This window comes from Arachis hypogaea, chromosome 9 (assembly GCF_003086295.3).
Source record: "Arachis hypogaea cultivar Tifrunner chromosome 9, arahy.Tifrunner.gnm2.J5K5, whole genome shotgun sequence".
In the NCBI taxonomy this organism is placed as follows: Eukaryota; Viridiplantae; Streptophyta; class Magnoliopsida; order Fabales; family Fabaceae; genus Arachis; species Arachis hypogaea.
Genome location: NC_092044.1, coordinates 56,312,892 through 56,331,342, shown reverse-complemented (window position 1 = coordinate 56,331,342; position 18,451 = coordinate 56,312,892). Strand labels below are relative to the sequence as shown.

The window sequence follows — 18,451 nt, the reverse complement described above, 5'->3', positions numbered from 1 at the left end:
TAAAACATTATTACATGATGCCTTTGAAGAAGATCAGAGTGGTAGATAATGTATGCATGCACCAAATGAAGATTTATATCATTACAAACACTTCTCCAAATAGTGATCAATGAAGCAAAAAGGCTACTTCGTTCACTAGACACACATGCAAGAGGCCAATAATGAATGTCATGCATGTATGTGAAAGATTTATTTAAAATCTTATATCATGCATGTGAATATAAGTATATAAATGATCAAGAAATCAATGAATCTGATTATTATTTCCTTTTTGTAATGAACCATCGTGTTCTTAATTTCTCAAATGTATGATATTTCATCATAGGTCATCTCAGATGGAGCAGTATTATTATGATGACCCTTGCCACCTCCAACCCTCTTCTGCTTCCGGTTACCCCCGCCGCAAGTAATCGAAAACTCGCACCCCAACGCGGTGCCGAAGCACGAAAACATGCCATTGTTAGCATTGTGCCTTCTCTGGTTCTTACCCTTTACACTCATGGCCTTCCCCCTCTTAGGATGCTGTCCGAGGTGGTCGTATACCGGCGTCATATCCGGTTCAGACCGCCACCTATCGATCATATTATTCTTCGTCATCCCCATCTCACCGTCCTTCCCCGGCCAATCAAGAATCAATGGGTTGGCCGGCGTCGCCCTCGGCACCGGCAATGGCACAGGGTACAATCCTTTAGCTATTGCTGCTGCCACAACGGACGGCGAGGGTCCAACATCAGAACACAAAGATCCGTTTGCATTCACAATCTTTCCGTTCTTTGTAAGTGGAATCCCGATTTCAGATCCCATCCCATGCTCATCTTCATAATAACGGGTCTGTTTACCAGGTGTATACGCATAATCGTTAATGGTAGAATCATTCTTCTCGCTCTGGCAACGTTGTAATGGGTACAACTTGAAATCATACACACCGCTGTTATCGCTTCGAGGAGTTTGATTGGGCTTGTTATTCTCCTTCTTCGGATCCATCAAATCCCACTCCTCGACCACGGAGGCGCTAAGCTCCGAATACATCGGCATGCTTCTCATTGCAGCGTCAACAAGATTGACGCCGATGTTAAGGATCCCTTGAGGACGACCCGAGGGTCGTCGGACTTGAAGCGCCACGAACCGAACCTTGGAGGATTTACGGTTGAGGCGCGTGGAAGGTGGCAAGAGGTTGCTGACGAGGATGCCGACGGTTCCGATGAGGACATCGCGTAGCCAAGCGGAGGCGTAGATCTCGATCATGATGACGGAGTCCTCGGCGTTGAGGAAGTCGTCGTCGACGCGGAAGACAAATTTCTCGTTCCACATTGGGTTGTTCTCGCCGTCGGGGTCGATTTGGGTGGTTAGCTTGCGATCAGGGTGAATCCATGCAACCGCGTAGGCTTTCATGTTCTTGACAACTGGCGCAAGGTCTTGTCCGGAGATGATGTTGAGTTCTAGAAGCTGGAATGGGGGCGCAAGCGTAGACATCTTTGTATGTAAGTGTTTCCCTTTTGGATTGTTGCTCGGTGAGAAGAATTAATTATTGCAATGAGGGTGGGGGAGATACTTCTATCTCGCCCACCACCTCACACCTCACACCTCACCTTAATGTATGTGTTGATGGAAAGCGTGTTTCTTTTCTTTTTTCTTCTTCTTTAACCCTTTCTATTTGTTTCTTGTTTGTTTTAAGTGCTACGAAGAATGCGCTCTCATTGGATGTTGTTGTATTAGAGATCAAATTAAGCAACAGATGTTTTTATTTTTGGGGCATCTAACTGCCAATGAAAGTTGAAACAAGTTGCCTTTTTTTTTTTTGGATTTGAAACAAGTTGCCTTTAAATATAGGGTTTCTTATCATTTTTTAACGGTGTTTACTACGGTACGACGATAAATTTATACGTACCAGTACAATAAAAATATGGACAAATTAAAACACGATATGTGAATTATGTTTTTCATGTCAATAATTATTATTATTTTTTTAAATACATATTATATCAATAATTTTACTAAATTATCCTTATACTTTAATAAAAATAAAAATAAAAATAAATTTAATTTAATTTTTATAAAAAGACTTAAATATCCTTCTTTTAGTATTGGACAAAAACAACCTTAACTCTTTAATTTAATCATAATTTCAATTAACTTTAGTTTTATAATTTTAAATTTAAATCAATTCAAAAATCAAAACCAAAATACATTTCATTATTCATATACACTACAAAATTATTTTGTTTATCATGAACTCTAAAATCCTAAATTTCCAACGTACTCCAATCCCGCTCTCCTCTCCTCTCGGAAACTGAAAATTGAAAAGGGAACAAAGAACTCTAGCACCCCCAGTCTCCCGCAGCCCCGCAGCCACCGCAACACCCGGAGCCACTGGAGGCCCCGCAGTCACCGCAGCTCCCGCAGCCCCACTTCGTTGTAATCGCGAAACCCTCCTCCGCTGGGAAGCTCCGTCGCCAAGGTAATTAATTTGTCACCAATTCCAACATGCATGCTTACCGTTATATAATTTACCTCATCTATATCACACATTATAACTTTGTCAATGGTATTATGCTTGAGCGATTCCCTTGCGGTGGATCCCTCTCCTCCCCCCATAATAAAAACATTCTTTGGGCTGAATGAATAAAAGTTTTAGGTAAATCACATGGGATTGGGAATGAAATTAGATTCTTAAAGAGCATATAGGAGGGAGTTACTTAGGATGGTGAAGGAGGGTTGGATGAACAAGACATTCATGGTAGATGAATTCATCTGTCTCAGCACTTTGAAACTTCCCATCAATTACCAATGCCTGTAACAGCCACATAAACTTAGTTTCCTCTTCATAAAGGTAGATTTAATTCTTTTGTATAAAGAAGATGCTTACCTTTCCAAAGGGCTTAGTGTCCAATAGTGCAATGTGTTGATATTGGCTAGTTCCTGTATGCAATATACTACAACCGATCCAAAGAAAAAAATGAAATTACTCTTACATTAGTGTATCTTCTTAATAAAAGCAAATAAGATAATTGAAATATAGCTACACTTTGCTATGTCTTATTTTCATTATGTACTGTTTGTATATGTATGTATGTCTGCCTTTTTCATAGCCATAGGCAAAAGGAGCTTATCATTTTTTAGGATCACTTTACTTTTCCTAGCATGAGAAGCTGCAATCACCAAAGATTGTTCCACTTCTTCTATTTTTGTCTCATTTGGACTCAAAGAAGTTCTTACTTCTCTCACCATATTATCTCTGACTTTATTCTTTTCATGAATCTTCTAAAGTCAATAAGAAAAAGTTATAATAGTAAATCATAAATGAACATGAAAAAGGCCAAAATGCTAATGTGGTATTTCATCTGACAGTTAGTGATATGAGATTTTGGATTAGCTAAGAACAGGAAAGAAAAAAGAGTAGTTAAAAAGAGGCGGTGTGGTATTTCATCTGGTAGGGACGTAGTGATATGCAATTGATAATGGCTCAAGTGTTCTAAGCTGCTTTAGAATTTTTTCTTTTTACCCTTTTTATTTTTCACAGGCCAATTAACTTCAGAACAGGTTTTCCTGCTCAGCACCTTCTATAACTCCAATTGATTTTTGTTTTAAATGCAATGTAGGTGCCTCGATAAAGCAGCTATAGTGTCTGATGCTGAGAGCAAAATTGATTATTTCCCTGATCCATGGAGACTGCACTGTGACACAAGTTGAGGAACTGAAGATCTTGCTCTGCATATTCTATCATCTCCCTAGGAAAATTGACTTTAAAATTTAAAATAAAATATCTACTTTTATTTTTGACTCTATGAAGATGCTTCTAACCTTTCACATGATGATTCATCTGATGAAAGTATTGACCTTCCAACACCATTTTAAAACAATGTTCCATCTGAATCACCTACTTCATATATTTCTTCCAATTATTTTTCTTATCATTTTACCACTCTATTTTTATTATTAAATTTGTATTTAACGTTGTATGTCATATGAAATCTCAGTTTTAATTTTATTTTTTTCACATGTGATTTTGTTTTTTGTATAGCTTACTATTATTTTTATAGTTAGTTATAACAAGTTCTTGAGTTATTTATCCAAACGCTACAACTTTAAAATAAGTACTTTTATAACTAAAAATCCAAACACAAAATTTATAAGTTGCTATTAATAAAAGTCCTCGTACGTTAAGCTCTTTTTCCAAAAGAGCTTATTTAAATTATTTACCCAAACTGAGCGTAAACTAAAAATGAAAAATTAGGACTTCAAAATAAGAAACTCCACTCCACAATCCTATAAAATAAAAACTAGAAGAAAATTGCTAAATCACAAACACCATGATCCTCTTGAATCCAAGAAAGGTTAACCATCAATTTGCCATTAGGAAGCCACTCAAAATCCACATAAGAACCATTCACTTGGAACTTCTTTGGAGGTTCACTTGAGTAACCCGAAAATTGGCCATCACCCTTAACCTTGAGCATAGCAACACCCTCAACATATTCCACTTCTTGAATTACACCTCCATTATTGAGCATATTTGTTAGTCCTATTGGTGCAAATTTGATGCTGCCAGATAGCACTCACTCCAGATTTGTCACTGCTCCCCTTCCCCTAATGAAATGCCCAAAAGAAGCTCTTGATGAGGGTAAAAAAGATGCATATTTTGCCCCAACTAGACAGAATCAACTTGCTTTACTTGTAATCAAGCATTTCCTATACATAGTGCACAAATTCAGAATTGTAAAAGAAAATGAGCCAAATTGAAAACAAGGTAATTTCATGATAGCAGTAATTTCCTAATTTAAATAGTTGATTATATAATAGTGAATAGTAGAATGTGAATTATATAATACTGGAATTACATGAATAGTTGTATTTCATTATAGCAGTAATTTCCTCAGGCTTGAACTGCACTACACAAAACCAACCAAGAACAGAACAACTAAAACTATTTCAGATATGCAAGAATCACTTGACTTGTTCTATGAACCAAACACTTGAAATCCCCAGCCACATAGCAGCCACAACACCCAGCAAGAATGTATTTGATAATAAGTAATTAAATTGGATGACTTGTGAGTATGTCAAGCAGAAATAACCCACCTCATGATTGATCCAGTTGGCATTAATCATATCATTCATGCTCTCATTGGTAAAAGTTTTCACCAGTAAAATACATTATTCATTTTAACATCTTAACAAATGCAAAGGGCAATACTTCGGCATTAAAAATAAAGGCAACAGGACAACAAACAGGGATTCATACAAACATCTAAGCTAAAGGCATACAATAGCAACTATTACAAGCATCATTACATGAACATACCTGTGTACAATAGTAAACACGCCCTCTTTTACCAGCTCGTGTCCTAGGAGGAGGCTTAAAAGCCACTGCTTCCAGCACTACTTGATTTAGTATAGAAGTTCCAAGTCTTCTTGATCTCTCCTTTTCAACTTCACTAGCAGCATCAATAATCCTTTGTTCAAAAAAGCAATATAGAATCAGCAATTCTCTCAGAGGATCAACTCCAATAAAAGATTTCAATCCTGAGTAAGTCATAATATCATGACAAATATGACACTAAATTATTGTCTACCTCCAAGAAACCTATCCACCATTATAATTGATCTAAAACATTAATTACACTCTATAATAAGGGGGAGAAGAAAGCCTGTAAGGCTGTAACTGAAATAGAGAATTTGCTTGAAATAGCTGAGTCCATTTCCATTAGCATAACTCAAGCCCTATAAATAATTTATGAAATCGTTTTGGTAGCACTAGTCTAGTATAGACAAGTTATGCAATGGAGATGATGTAACTTCCACCATTCCTATATAGCAAACCCTAAATTTCAACAAAATATAAAAAGTTGGGCTCATTCACAATGTCAATTTCAAGCTGATATTTATTTATAAAGATGAACTCCGTAGAAGGGTGAACCTGTTTTTAAGGAAAAGATGGAGTAAGTCACAGAATGAACGATTCGTATATGATGCAGACTAAATTTATCAATAATATTTCACCTAAAACATACTTGTCAACACTATGGCCAGCTATTGCAGTAGAATAAACAATTGGAGCCCAGTCAAGTATTCGAAGCTTCTCTCTGACATCTTGCTCATAGTATGTTGCAGTCTGCTGGTTCTTATTTGGTATTGTATCCCACTTGTTAACAACTATTACACAACTTTTCCCTTCTTGTTCTATTCTTTTAGCTATCTTGTAGTCCTTCAAAACATATTCATAGATGTGTGAGGAAAAATAAATTAAATAATGAATAACCAGTGTATGAAAATTGATTATGAACTAGAATACATAAAATAAAAACATCTATAAAGAACCTGTTCTGTGATACAAGCCATGGCCTCAATTACACGGGCTCAAAATGCTCATAAATGACAAATAAGAATAAGAAACATCAGCATAAATAACTCAATCAGAAAAATCAAAATAAACAAAGAAAAATTCCAACATAGCGCCGCACCACAGTATCTTCAACAACTCAGATCAGACAAATAAACAACCAAAATCAACAAATAAGAAAAATCAGCATAAACAATTCAAAATCAGAATCATGGCATAAACAACTCAATTGATTCCAGCATAGAAATCAATGAATTGAAAGGGCTGAGTTATATGTCTCTGCAATCCCTACCAGTCCAGTTCCACAACATCCGTTTGTAACATTTATAGACCCTGAAATGATTAATTAACTTAAAACATACATGATATGGTGATTATCAATTGCCACCAAATTAAATAGCACATGAGAGCCACATAACCTGAACTAAAAGGATTTTGTATGATCTTGAGCAGTGCAACATAGAAATCAATGAATTAAAAGGTAGAACCAGAAAGTGTGGCTTGCAAAGAACTAACAGTCGATGCTAATTGACCATTGAATAATTGAGCTTCTCCATTGACAATATCAGAACACAATCTTAAAGGTCCTCCTGCTGCAGTTCTACCTCCTGGTAAAGCACCCCAATGGCAATGTACTCAGAACCCACACTTTTCTTGCTCTCGCATCTTATAGTTGCTTCATCATATAATCATCAATTAACCAACAATAACATTATATAACGGTAAGCATGCATGTTGGAATTGGTGACAAATTAATTACCTTGGCGACGGAGCTTCCCAGCGGAGGAGGGTTCCGCGATGACAACGAAGTGGGGCTGCGGGAGCTGCGGTGACTGCGGGGCCTCCGGTGGCTGCGGGGGTTGCGGTGGCTGCGGGGCTGCGGGAGGTTGGGGGTGTTAGAGTTCTTTGTTCCCTTTTCAATTTTCAGTTTTCGAGAGGAGAGGAGAGTGGGATTGGAGTGCGTTGAGAATTTAGGATTTTAGGATTTTAGGTATAAATTTATCGTCGTACCATAGCAAACACCTTTTTTAATTGGATATCTAAACACGGTCTACAAACAACACAACATTCCATTTAAATACGACATTATGTACATCCACCGGGCCGCTTGATTATTCAAGTTCCATTTGTAGTTGTCAAATAAATATTTTTTTTAATGTTAAAATAAAAAGTTTTGAGGATCGGAACAGAAATTAAGGAGTTAGAATTTCATTGCATAATAAAAAGATTAAAACCAAGAAAATTAAATCAACAGTTTGAATCCATTCATGATGAGGGGATTTGAAAAGAAGACCACCCTAACTACAAACTCGTAAGTAGCACCAACCAACTTTATGATGATATTCATGTTATTTTATCACTGTTAAATCATTAAATAATAACCAATATACATGGTCTTGTCTTTACGAGACAATATAGTAGGAGATGAAAAAAGAATAATAGAAAAGAAAAGTAAAGCAAAGAAAACAAAAAGAGAATCAAACCAATCATAAAAAATAAATATCTGAATCAGAGGAGACATAAGGCCTGACCATGTACTCCTATGGAGACATACCCTACAATGAACCCCAACGCAGTGCCGAAGCAAGAAAACATGGCATTGTTAGCATTGTGCCTTCTTTGGTTCTTACCCTTTACACTCATTGCCTTCCCCCTCTTAGGATGCTGTCCGAGGTGGTCGTAAACCGGCGTCACCTGGTTTAGACTGCAACCTATCGATCATATTATTCTCTGTCATTCTTATCTCACCATGACACCATCCTTCCCCGGATGTTAAGGATCCCCTGAGGATGACCGGAGGATTGTCGGACTTGAAGCGCCACGAACCAAACGTTGTATGCTTAGAGCATTCACTATCTATGTATCACATGTTGTCTTTTCTCTTGAATGCTAGGCAAATCTACAAAAGATACTCAAGTGACTTTAGGTATTCAAATTTTTTTAGATCCTTTAATGTTAAACCATCTTCTTTGGCCAAGACCATTGTAGTTGCCTACTACCTTGTACACTTGTATACTTTCTCTCTAATCATTTTCTCACTTATGAAGCATTGAATAGAAAAATGTCCATTCCGATTGCATAACAAACAAAATCTTTTTTGTTACTGTTTTTTAAATTTGTTGGGTTTTGAAATTTTATGTCATCTGAAGTGGAAGCGATATTTGAAAAAGGTGATTTTTCAATAAATATTTCAGATTTTTTGTGAAAACCCAAACCAGCTTTATCTTAGAGAGATTTTTGACTAACTAAAAGTTGATTCAAATTTTTAGAACTTTGAGCAAAGTTAGCTTACCTTTTTGTGCAACCTTTCATTTTCTTCAAAACAGTTCAAATATGCAATCACAGAATGTTGTTTATCACAGCCCTTAAGTTCAGCCTTTAACCGTTTATTTTCTTCAACAAGATTAACAGCGAGTTCAGCTTCACTCAATTTATCTTTGAAAAAACTATTTTCTACCTTTAGAATGTCATTTTGAGATTCAAGTTTATGATTTTCATTCAAGAAGCATCTAAGTTTTCAGTGAGATGATCGATCATAAGATGAAAATATTCAGTAGAAGGTTCAATGAAAATCAAGACCAAAAAAAAAAAAGGTTCAATAAAAATTACCTCATCAGTTTGATCAGTCATGAGACAAGTTTGGGATTTGGTCTCTAATTCATCGCCTTCATCAGAATCGTTTTCTAGGTCTTCTCAAGAGGTCATGAGTCCCTTCTTCTTTTCCTTCTTAACCTTGTCATCCTTCTTCAATTTTGGACAGTCAAACTTGTAATTTCCAGCTTCTTTGTAGTTGTGGCATATAATCTTGCTTAGGTCCCTCTTTGGTCTTCTTGAACTCCCTCCTTCGTTTCGTTCCTTTACCTTCATCATTTTTCTAAATTTTTCAGCAAAAAATAACAAACTCATCGTCAGATAAATTATTACTGAATTCATCATCCAGAGATTTAGTGACTAATTTTAGAGCAATTCCTTTCTTTTTTGTATCTTTTTTCAAATAAGTGGTTTCAAAAGCAAGTAAATTTCCTCTCAGATCATCATAAGTCATTTCTTCAATGCCACTGCTCTCGGCTATTACTATAGCCTTGGTTTCCCACTCTTTAGTGAGACATCTCCGGATTTTTCTTACTAGCATAGATTCGGAGTGTGTGGTTCCCATAACATCCAAGCCAGTGATGATAACATTGAATCTTTCAAACATTACATCAATTATTTTCCCTTCCTTCATTGAGAACATTTCGTACTCTTTATTTAGCATGTCCATTCTGGTTCTTTTGACTTGGATTATGCCTTCATGAGTAACTTGAAACTTGTCCCAGATTTTTTTTGCTGTTTTGCATCTTAATACCTTTCGGTATTATTCGAATCTGATTGCACAGTTGAGCATGTTGATAGCTTTAGCATTGAGCTCCATCTTCTTTTTGTCATCGTCATTCCAATTAGCCTCAGCCTTAGGAACAACTACACCATCAGCTCTTGATATGGTTGGGACTTGTGGACCATTTAAGATTATCTTCTATATGTTGTAGTCTATTGACTGTGCAAAGATCTTCATTCTCTCCTTCTAGTAGCTGTAGTTCTTTCCATTGAAGAATAGAGGTCTATTGTTAGATTGCCCTTCAGTCAGAGTATAGGTCACCAGATTTGAACCATTGTTGTTCGCCATCAGGATCTTTCCTCTAAGTTGCAAAGCTTGATCTCTTGGAGACCAAACTCTGATACCAATTGATAGTTATCAGTGGCTAAGAGAAGGGATGGGTTGAATCTTAGCTTCTTTTTCTGTTAAATAGTACTTTTGATTTTTCAAAGAAACTTAGGAGATATTTTTGCTTTTGTCTCGTAATGAGTTGAGAGACATTTTTATTTTGCCTCCTGAACAACAAAAACAGAAACAAAACAGAGAAGAAGAAGTAACACCAGATGTATCCTAGTTCAGCTACTCAGTGCAATGTAGCCTATATCCAGTTTTCATCACAACTATGATGGAATTTCACTATCTCTTTTTCAAGATTACAAACACCAAGGCTTCCCTAGAAACTACCCAATCTTATCATGGATAAATTTAGATTCTAACTCAATCCAAATTTGATTAGGACTCAAACCTAACTTTCAACAGTAAAGTGCTAACCCAACTTGTAAGAAAATCTCCACAAGATCATGAAACAAAACAGAAAGATGTACAAAGCATATCTAAAACATCTTTTGGCTTTTTCTTTAATTTTACTCACTGCTTTTTTTCTCATTGGCTCTTTTTTACAAACCTCACCATGTTTTTCTTTTACTATGAGACTCAGACAGACAAAACTAAGAAAAAGAAATACTAAATGAACACCATGAAGGAGAAAAATTCAAACAACTCTGGATAGCTATGAGAGTGAACTCTGTGCTTTTCACTTACTCTCCTTGTCTTCAACCCTTGGTCGTTCATCCTTAAAATAGAAGGGTGAAGCTTCCAAGGTTGAATCAAGTTCAACCCTAACACTATCTTCTTCTTCGACATCAGAGTTTGTTACGGCTTCATCAGAGAGGAGAGAGAGAGCCGTGTCTATTTCATGCATGTCAAATGTTTTCTCTCATCCTTTTTCTTCTAGATTATTCCATCTTAACCATTGAACTTGACCTTGACCCCAAGTATTGATTCTAAGCTTTGATGTGGTTCTGATCCAAGATTGCTTCACGTTCTCCATCGTTGCTTCTTCCATACTTGTAACCTTGTGGATTTTCTTCTTGGTTCCTCGGCATAGCACAAATAAGGAAATAAACTTTGGATTGCTTTGACCGAGAGATACTAGCTACTTAGTTGTATCCCCTTTTCTTTGCTTTGATTTGGTAGATTTCTTTTTGCCTTTCATTATTCCATAGCCTCTGTGCTTTCCTTTTTTTTTCTTTCTTCCTTTCTTGGATGAATGGGTGATGTGATAACGAAGCAAAGAGAGAGAGGAGAGAAACTTTCTATGGAAGCTTCAAGATTTAATTGAAGTGAATTTCAAATTCCAGTTACCAAGGGTGAGAGAACCGTATGAAACTTGTGGTCTCTTTACTAGGTGGACTTGGTTTCTTTCTTTGGGCCCTTTTGTTTTCTTTCTCCAACCACTAGTTTGAATCAATTTGGTATAAGACTGAATTTGTGCTTTGATTAAGATGGGCTTGCTTAATTGGACCAAAACTTAAATTGCTTTTTTGCACACACTAAACCAAATTCATTACACAAACAATTGGTAACACTTAATAATAATTTTAATAATATTTGTTCATCATTTTAATTGAATATTAGTTTTCAAACTCAATACTTTCCATTTCTGTTTTACACAGTTGTTCAAATGGTGTAATGATATTACCTGAACTTTGAACTCTCACAGAAGTTAGAGTTCACTATTCTTTTTGTGAGGTTTTAGTCTTACTATCATTATTTTCAGGTTCTTCCTTGGTCATGTTCTTGGGATCTCAACAGTTCACATTACATATATGCTGGACTTTAGGTCAGCACTGTAGTTTTGTATTCATGGGATGTAGGAACTTCAAATGCTAATCATTATATTTATCTATCTGTCCTGCATAATGGTTCTGTCTTGGTGTTTGATATACGATAAATTATAGGACCCATGAACTCTTTAGTTGGATTGACTAGCAACCCTGTTCATACTGTTCATTCTCTTCTGCAAACTTCATGTCTTCCTTTTATCTGCATCTGCCATTAGCCTTTGTTAGTCCAACTGATGTTATGTATCAAAATTGTAACTGATCAATTTTGAAGGGAAGTTGTGAAATTTTTAATTTTTATTCTGTAATTGTTTTCTAAGCTATAATGAAGTCAGAAAAAAATAAAATTTTTCCAATGTTTACTCCATCTCTGTTCGTTTCGATGTTTCTTTTGTTAGTGTCAATTTTCATTTCTGTTGGGTTTTGGAAATGAATTACTTTACCATAAATTAATACTCAAGTATGGGAAACTTCTGCATGTTTTACTGAGCATTTAAAGCTTGGTATGAGATAGTATATAATGAGTTATACCAAATTTATGCTGCATAATATCTCGTGAGGAAAGGTCTTCTTATAGAGTTCCATAGGTATTGGAATGAGCCCTATTTCAAGTCTTAGTTATTCTCTTCCTTATATGTAGCGTACATAGTCAGTTTCATATCTCTTAAGTTTATTGATTCTAATCCTTATAAGTCCTAAATGGCACTTGCAATTTTTTTATGTAGATTTGAGAAATCTTTGTTAGCTGATAAGTTGAAAATTATATTATTTTCTTAATTAGAATTTCATGCATTCTGGTTGCAGGACTATTCTTAAATCAAGATTTAGTGTCTGCACTGTTTTCTATTGTGGAACAGAATCTTTGCAGACATGAAGAAAGAAAATAGTGTCACTTTGAAAGCTGGAGAGCTCCCTTGTCAATTGAATCGTGCTTGAGCTGTGGAATTTTGTGCATCAGGACAACTTCCACCACTGAAGGACTAGCTGATGAGCGGATATTTTATACGCTTTTTGGGATAATTTCATGTAGATTTTAGTATGTTTTAGTTAGTTCTTAGTATAATTTTATTAGTTTTTAGGCAAAATTCATATTTCTGGACTTTACTATGAGTTTGTGTGTTTTTTTGTAATTTCAGGTATTTTCTGGCTGAAATTGAGGGTGCTGAGTTAAAATCTGATTTAGGCTGAAAAAGGACTACTGATACTGTTGGATTCTGACCTTCCTGCACTCGGAATGGATTTTTTGGAGCTACAGGAGTCAAATTGGCGCGCTCTCAATTGGGTTAAAAATTAGACATTCAGGGCTTTCCAGCAATATATAATAGTTCATACTTTGCGTGAAGATAGATGACATAAACTGGCGTTTAATGTCAGTTCCATGTTGCAGTCTGGCATTCAACGCCAGAAACAGGTTGCAAGTTGGAGCTCAACGCCAGAAACAGGTTACAACCTGGCGTTCAACTCCAGAAACAGCCTAGGCACGTGAGAAGCTTAAGTCTCAGCCCCAGCACACACCAAGTGGGCCCCAGAAGTGGATTTCTGCACTATCCATCTTAGTTTACTCATTTTCTGTAAACCTAGGTTACTAGTTTAGTATTTAAACAACTTTTAGAGACTTATTTTGTATCTCATGACATATTTAGATATGAATTATATACCTTTTGATGGCATGAGTCTCTAAACTCCATTGTTGGGGGTGAGGAGCTCTGCAGCGTCTCGATGAATTAATGCAATTATTTATGTTTTCCATTCAAATACGCTTGTTCCTATTTAAGATGTTCATTTGCGCTTCACTATGAAGAAGGTGATAATCCGTGACACACATCACCTTCCTCAATCCATGAACATGTGCCTGAAAACCACCTCCGTTCTACATTAGATTGAATGAGAATCACTTAGATTTCTTAATCAGAATCTTCGTGGTATAAGCTAGAATCCATTGGCAGCATCCTTGAGAATCTGAAAAGTCTAAACCTTGTCTGTGGTATTCCGAGTAGGATTCTAGGATTGGATGATTGTGACGAGCTTCAAACTCACGAGTGTTAGGCGTAGTGACAGACGCAAAAGGATCAAGGGATCCTATTCCGACATGATCGAGAACCAACAGATGAGTAGCTGTGCTGTGACAGAGCATTTGGACCATTTTCACTGAGAGAATGGGAAGTAGCCATTGACAACGGTGATGTCCTACATACAGCTTGCCATGGAAGGAGCCTTGCATTTATGAAAGTGAGAAAGCATTATGTTACAGGAATTTAGAGGACAAAGCATCTCTAAAACTCCAACATATTCTCTATTATTACATAACAATTATTTATTTTATGCCCATTAACTTTTTACAATTAAAACTAAGAATCATTATTGATATTATATCCTGACTAAGAGTTACAGGATGGTGCACAAAATTGTGATCATCAACAAAATTGTGATCATCAACAATGGCTCTCACACGTGAATTACACTTAGTCACGACTCCGCACAACTAACCAGCAAGTGCACTGGGTCGTCCAAGTAATACCTTACGTGAGTAAGGGTCGATCCCACAGAGATTGTTGGTATGAAGCAATCTATGGTCATCTTGTAGATCTCAGTCAGGTTGATTCAAATGTGATTGGATTAGATAATTAAAAGATAAATAAAATAAACAGGAAATAAAGGTAAAGTTACTCATGTAATCCAATGGTGGGAATTTCAGATAGGTGCATGGAGGTGCTGTGTTCCTTCCGAATCTCTACTTTCTTATTACATTCATCCAATCCTTCTTACTCCTTTCCATGGCAAGCTGTATGTAGGGCATCACCGTTGTCAATGGCTACATCCCATCCTCTCAGTGAAAAAGGTCCAAATGCTCTGTCACAACACGGCTAATCGTCTGTTAGTTCTCAATCAGATTGGAATAGAATCCAGTGATTCTTTTGCATCTGTCACTAACACCCAGCCTTCAGGAATTTGAAGCTCGTCACAGTCATTCAATCACGGAATCCTACTCGGAATACCACAGACAAGGTTAGACTTTCCGGATTCCCATGAATGCCGCCATCAATTCTAACTTATACCACGAAGATTCTGATTAAGAAATCCAAGCGATATGCGCCCGGTCTAAGGTAGAACGGAAGTGGTTGTCAGTCACGCGCGTTCATAGGTGAGAATGATGATGAGTGTCACGGATCATCACATTCATCAAGTTGAAGTGCAACGAATATCTTAGAATAGGAATAAATCGAATTGGATAGAAAATAATAGTAATTGCATTAAAACTTGAGGTACAGCAGAGCTCCACACCCTTAATCTATGCTGTGTAGAAATTCCACCGTTGAAAATACATAAGTGAAAGAGGTTCAGGCATGGCCGAATGCCCAGCCCCCATGAAAGTCTAAGGACTAGGCGTCCAGAGATATCTAATACAATAGTAAACTATCCTATTTATACTAGACTAGCTACTAGGGTTTACAAGAGTAAGTAATTGATGCATAAATCCACTTCCGGGGCCCACTTGGTGTGTGCTTAGGCTGAGTTTGATCTATCCACGAGCTGAGGCTTCTTTTGGAGTTGAACGCCAAGTTGTAACGTGTTTTGGGCGTTCAACTCCGGTTCGTGACGTGTTTCTGGCGTTTGACTCCAGACAGCAACATGGAACTGGCGTTGAGCGCCAGTTTACGTCGTCTAATCACGAATAAAGTATGGACTATTATATATTGCTGGAAAGCTCTGGATGTCTACCTTCCAACGCCATTGAGAGCGCGCCATGTGAAGTTTTGTAGCTCCAGAAAATCTATTTTGAGTGCAGGGAGGTCAAAATCAGCATCAGCAGTCCTTTGTCAGCCTTTTCTCAGAGTTTTGCTCAGGTCCCTCAATTTCAGCCAGAAAATACCTGAAATCACCGAAAAACACACAAACTCATAGTAAAGTCCAGAAATGTGAATTTAGCATAAAAACTAATGAAAACATCCCTAAAAGTAACTAGATTATACTAAAAACTACCTAAAAACAATGCCAAAAAGCGTATAAATTATCCGCTCATCACAGGATAACCATAGCTTGCTTCAAGCCAACAATCTCCGTGGGATTCGACCCTTACTCACGTCAGGTATTACTTGAACGACCCAGCGCACTTGCTGGTTAGTTGTGCGAAGTTGTGAAGAATTGTGATTTCCAATTTCGTCCACTACTAGCAAAGCAGGACAATCAGAAGCAGCTGCATCTGTGAGCCAATCCAAAAAGAGCAGTTTCTAATAACGCTTGTCTTCAGCGCAAGAAGAGAGTTGTTCTTCAGGATGTTACCAATGTTTTCTATGAGAATACATATAGGAGCTGTTTCAATTCAACTAAAGTTCAGGTTCTTAACAAAAGTATTTTCTTGTTGGTTGGTTTATGCTGCATTCATGGAAAGTTTCTCAGTATCATTGTCCTTGATGAAGAGTGATGTTTGTGACTACTGCCAGGGTAAGAAGAGCAAGCTGGCTAAGGCTAGTCAAATCGATGTATCCAAAGTGGCGCCTTCTACTGCTGTGCAGCAACATGTGCGAGTTCACTGCAAAACAAAGAGTTTTTCGAAGTCAGGTCTTAAATCAGAAGATGCATCTTGTTCAATTAATAATAAGTGTGAAAGAGAGTGGCAAGGATGATAAAACTCATGTGTCAGGAATCTCTCCTCTGCCTTTGATTTCTCAGAAGAAAGGTTTTTGCTATCTTTTTTATCGCAGCCCAAGTCTGTAATGTTTATATGTTACCCTGTATATTAAGTAGGATATGGTGTATGCATTGCTCAAGCCTCAAAATTCAAATACTCTAACTTTAGTGATTTTAGTTACCATATTGAATATTATCTTTTTTATGTCTTTTTTTCTACCGTATACTTTTACTAACATTAAGGGCCAGTTTAGTTAAACTTCTTAAATAAGTTTTTTTGAAAAAGGAGCTTAAAATATAAGGACTTTTATTAATAACAACTTTTAAATAAGTTATTTTGTGTTTGAAAAGTTATTATAGAAGTCCTTGTTTTAAAGTTGTGCATTGAATAGGAGTGATAAAATAGCTTTTGAAAATAGGAGAAGTCACATTTTTTAACTTCTTCAAAAGCTCTTAAATAATTTTTTGGAAAGTTAAAAGTTTATCTAAAAAATTATACCAAACACTATTAATGTAACTTTTTATAAGTCAAAAGTTAAAAAAGTAGCTTATTGGTGTTTCCCAAACGGACCCTAAGAGATCCAGAGATCACTAACATAGATATGATAACAAAGATCCTCAGCTGTGCAGCCTTTATGCTGCTAATATCTATAACACCATGCGAGTTTATGAGGTTTGTGTTATAAATTTCATGCCATCATATGCAGCACTCTTCTGCTTTATGATAATTTCTAATTACCTTGGTGTTCTCATTTGTCTGTACGTTGCATACCAAATTTTCTGAAGGAATACTTGTAATGTAATCACAAAAAGGTAGTGAATTGTGTATCGAAATGAACCTTGTACATCTTTGTACCAGCTTTTAGGAACTATGCATCTTATTGCCTCTATCACCCTAAGAAACATTGCTCTTAATAAGCAGAAGATAGTTATAAACTTTATAATTGACATTACGAGTCTCATGACATTGTGAGTTTCCTGGATTCTAATAGTTTCATACAACTGGAATAATTAGCATAATTATTCTATCATATCATATGCATTTCTTATATATATATATATATATATATATTTATTGTCTTGAACTTGTTTGTCTAACATATTTTTATTTTCCAACTTGCAAGAAGGCCAAATCCTAACTTTATGGACACAAAGCAGCACGACATTACTCAAAATATGCGCGGGATACTAGTTGATTGGCTTGTAGAAGTTTGCATAATTTAATTTTTTTTCACATAATACAATATTGGACTTTGAAGTGTAGCTAAAGATACTAGTGTTATAGATATCATAATGCCCGAAAAAAAAATGTGAAAATATTAGAGATTTCATGAGTACAATAGAGATTTTAATTTACTTTGGAGGCATGTAACTTAACACATTCATGAGGAAAAAGAAAAGGAATGGATCTTTTTCTTTGTATTACATAAGCCAAATTGTGTTCTTTCTCCTTCAAATGTTACTTTTTTAGATTTATGAGAAATACAGATTGGGACTAGACACTCTTTATTTCACTGGGTATCTTATAGATTGGTTTCTCTCCTGAAATTACATTACGTGCATGTCGTGAATTCTCAAATTCAATGAAAACTTTTCATGACTTTGTATTTATATTCTTCAAATGAGCCCTTTTATCAGGATATTGAAATTGAGTTTTTCATTTAAGTTGATGCTGTTGTGATTCCAAATTTAGCTATTGGTGAAACATTCTTCTTATGCTAATTGACATCAATTATAACAAGTATTCTCAGTACTCTTGATTTTGCTATGTATGATTACTAATCTTGAAGAATTTTTATTAGTTATTTTAATGTATTTGAAGATGTCAATTTGTCTTTTGTTTATTATGATTGAAGTAAGTATGAAGAAATTATTATAGCTGGTATTTTTTTAGTATGGTTGAACAATACACTGAGATTTATAGTTGATGTATCAATATATTTTGTCTATGTTTTGAATTGACTTGCTTGTTTATGGTACTTTTCTTCTAGTTTGATAATACAA

General features: G+C 36.0%; 1 protein-coding gene and 1 long non-coding RNA gene across 2 annotated transcripts; one reads left to right on the top strand and one right to left on the bottom strand.

Moving 5' to 3' along the window:
* Positions 1-300: 300 nt before the first annotated feature.
* On the bottom strand, positions 301-1,473 carry LOC112709131 (uncharacterized). Its single transcript, XM_025761026.1, has one exon. The coding sequence runs from the start codon at positions 1,471-1,473 to the stop codon at positions 301-303; it is 1,173 nt and encodes a 390-aa protein (XP_025616811.1).
* A 721-nt stretch (positions 1,474-2,194) lies between these two features.
* On the top strand, positions 2,195-4,002 carry LOC112710914 (uncharacterized). The gene is made up of 2 exons (XR_003157094.3): positions 2,195-2,458; positions 3,600-4,002. It is a non-coding gene; the product is annotated as an uncharacterized lncRNA (long non-coding RNA).
* The last annotated feature ends 14,449 nt before the right edge of the window (positions 4,003-18,451 follow it).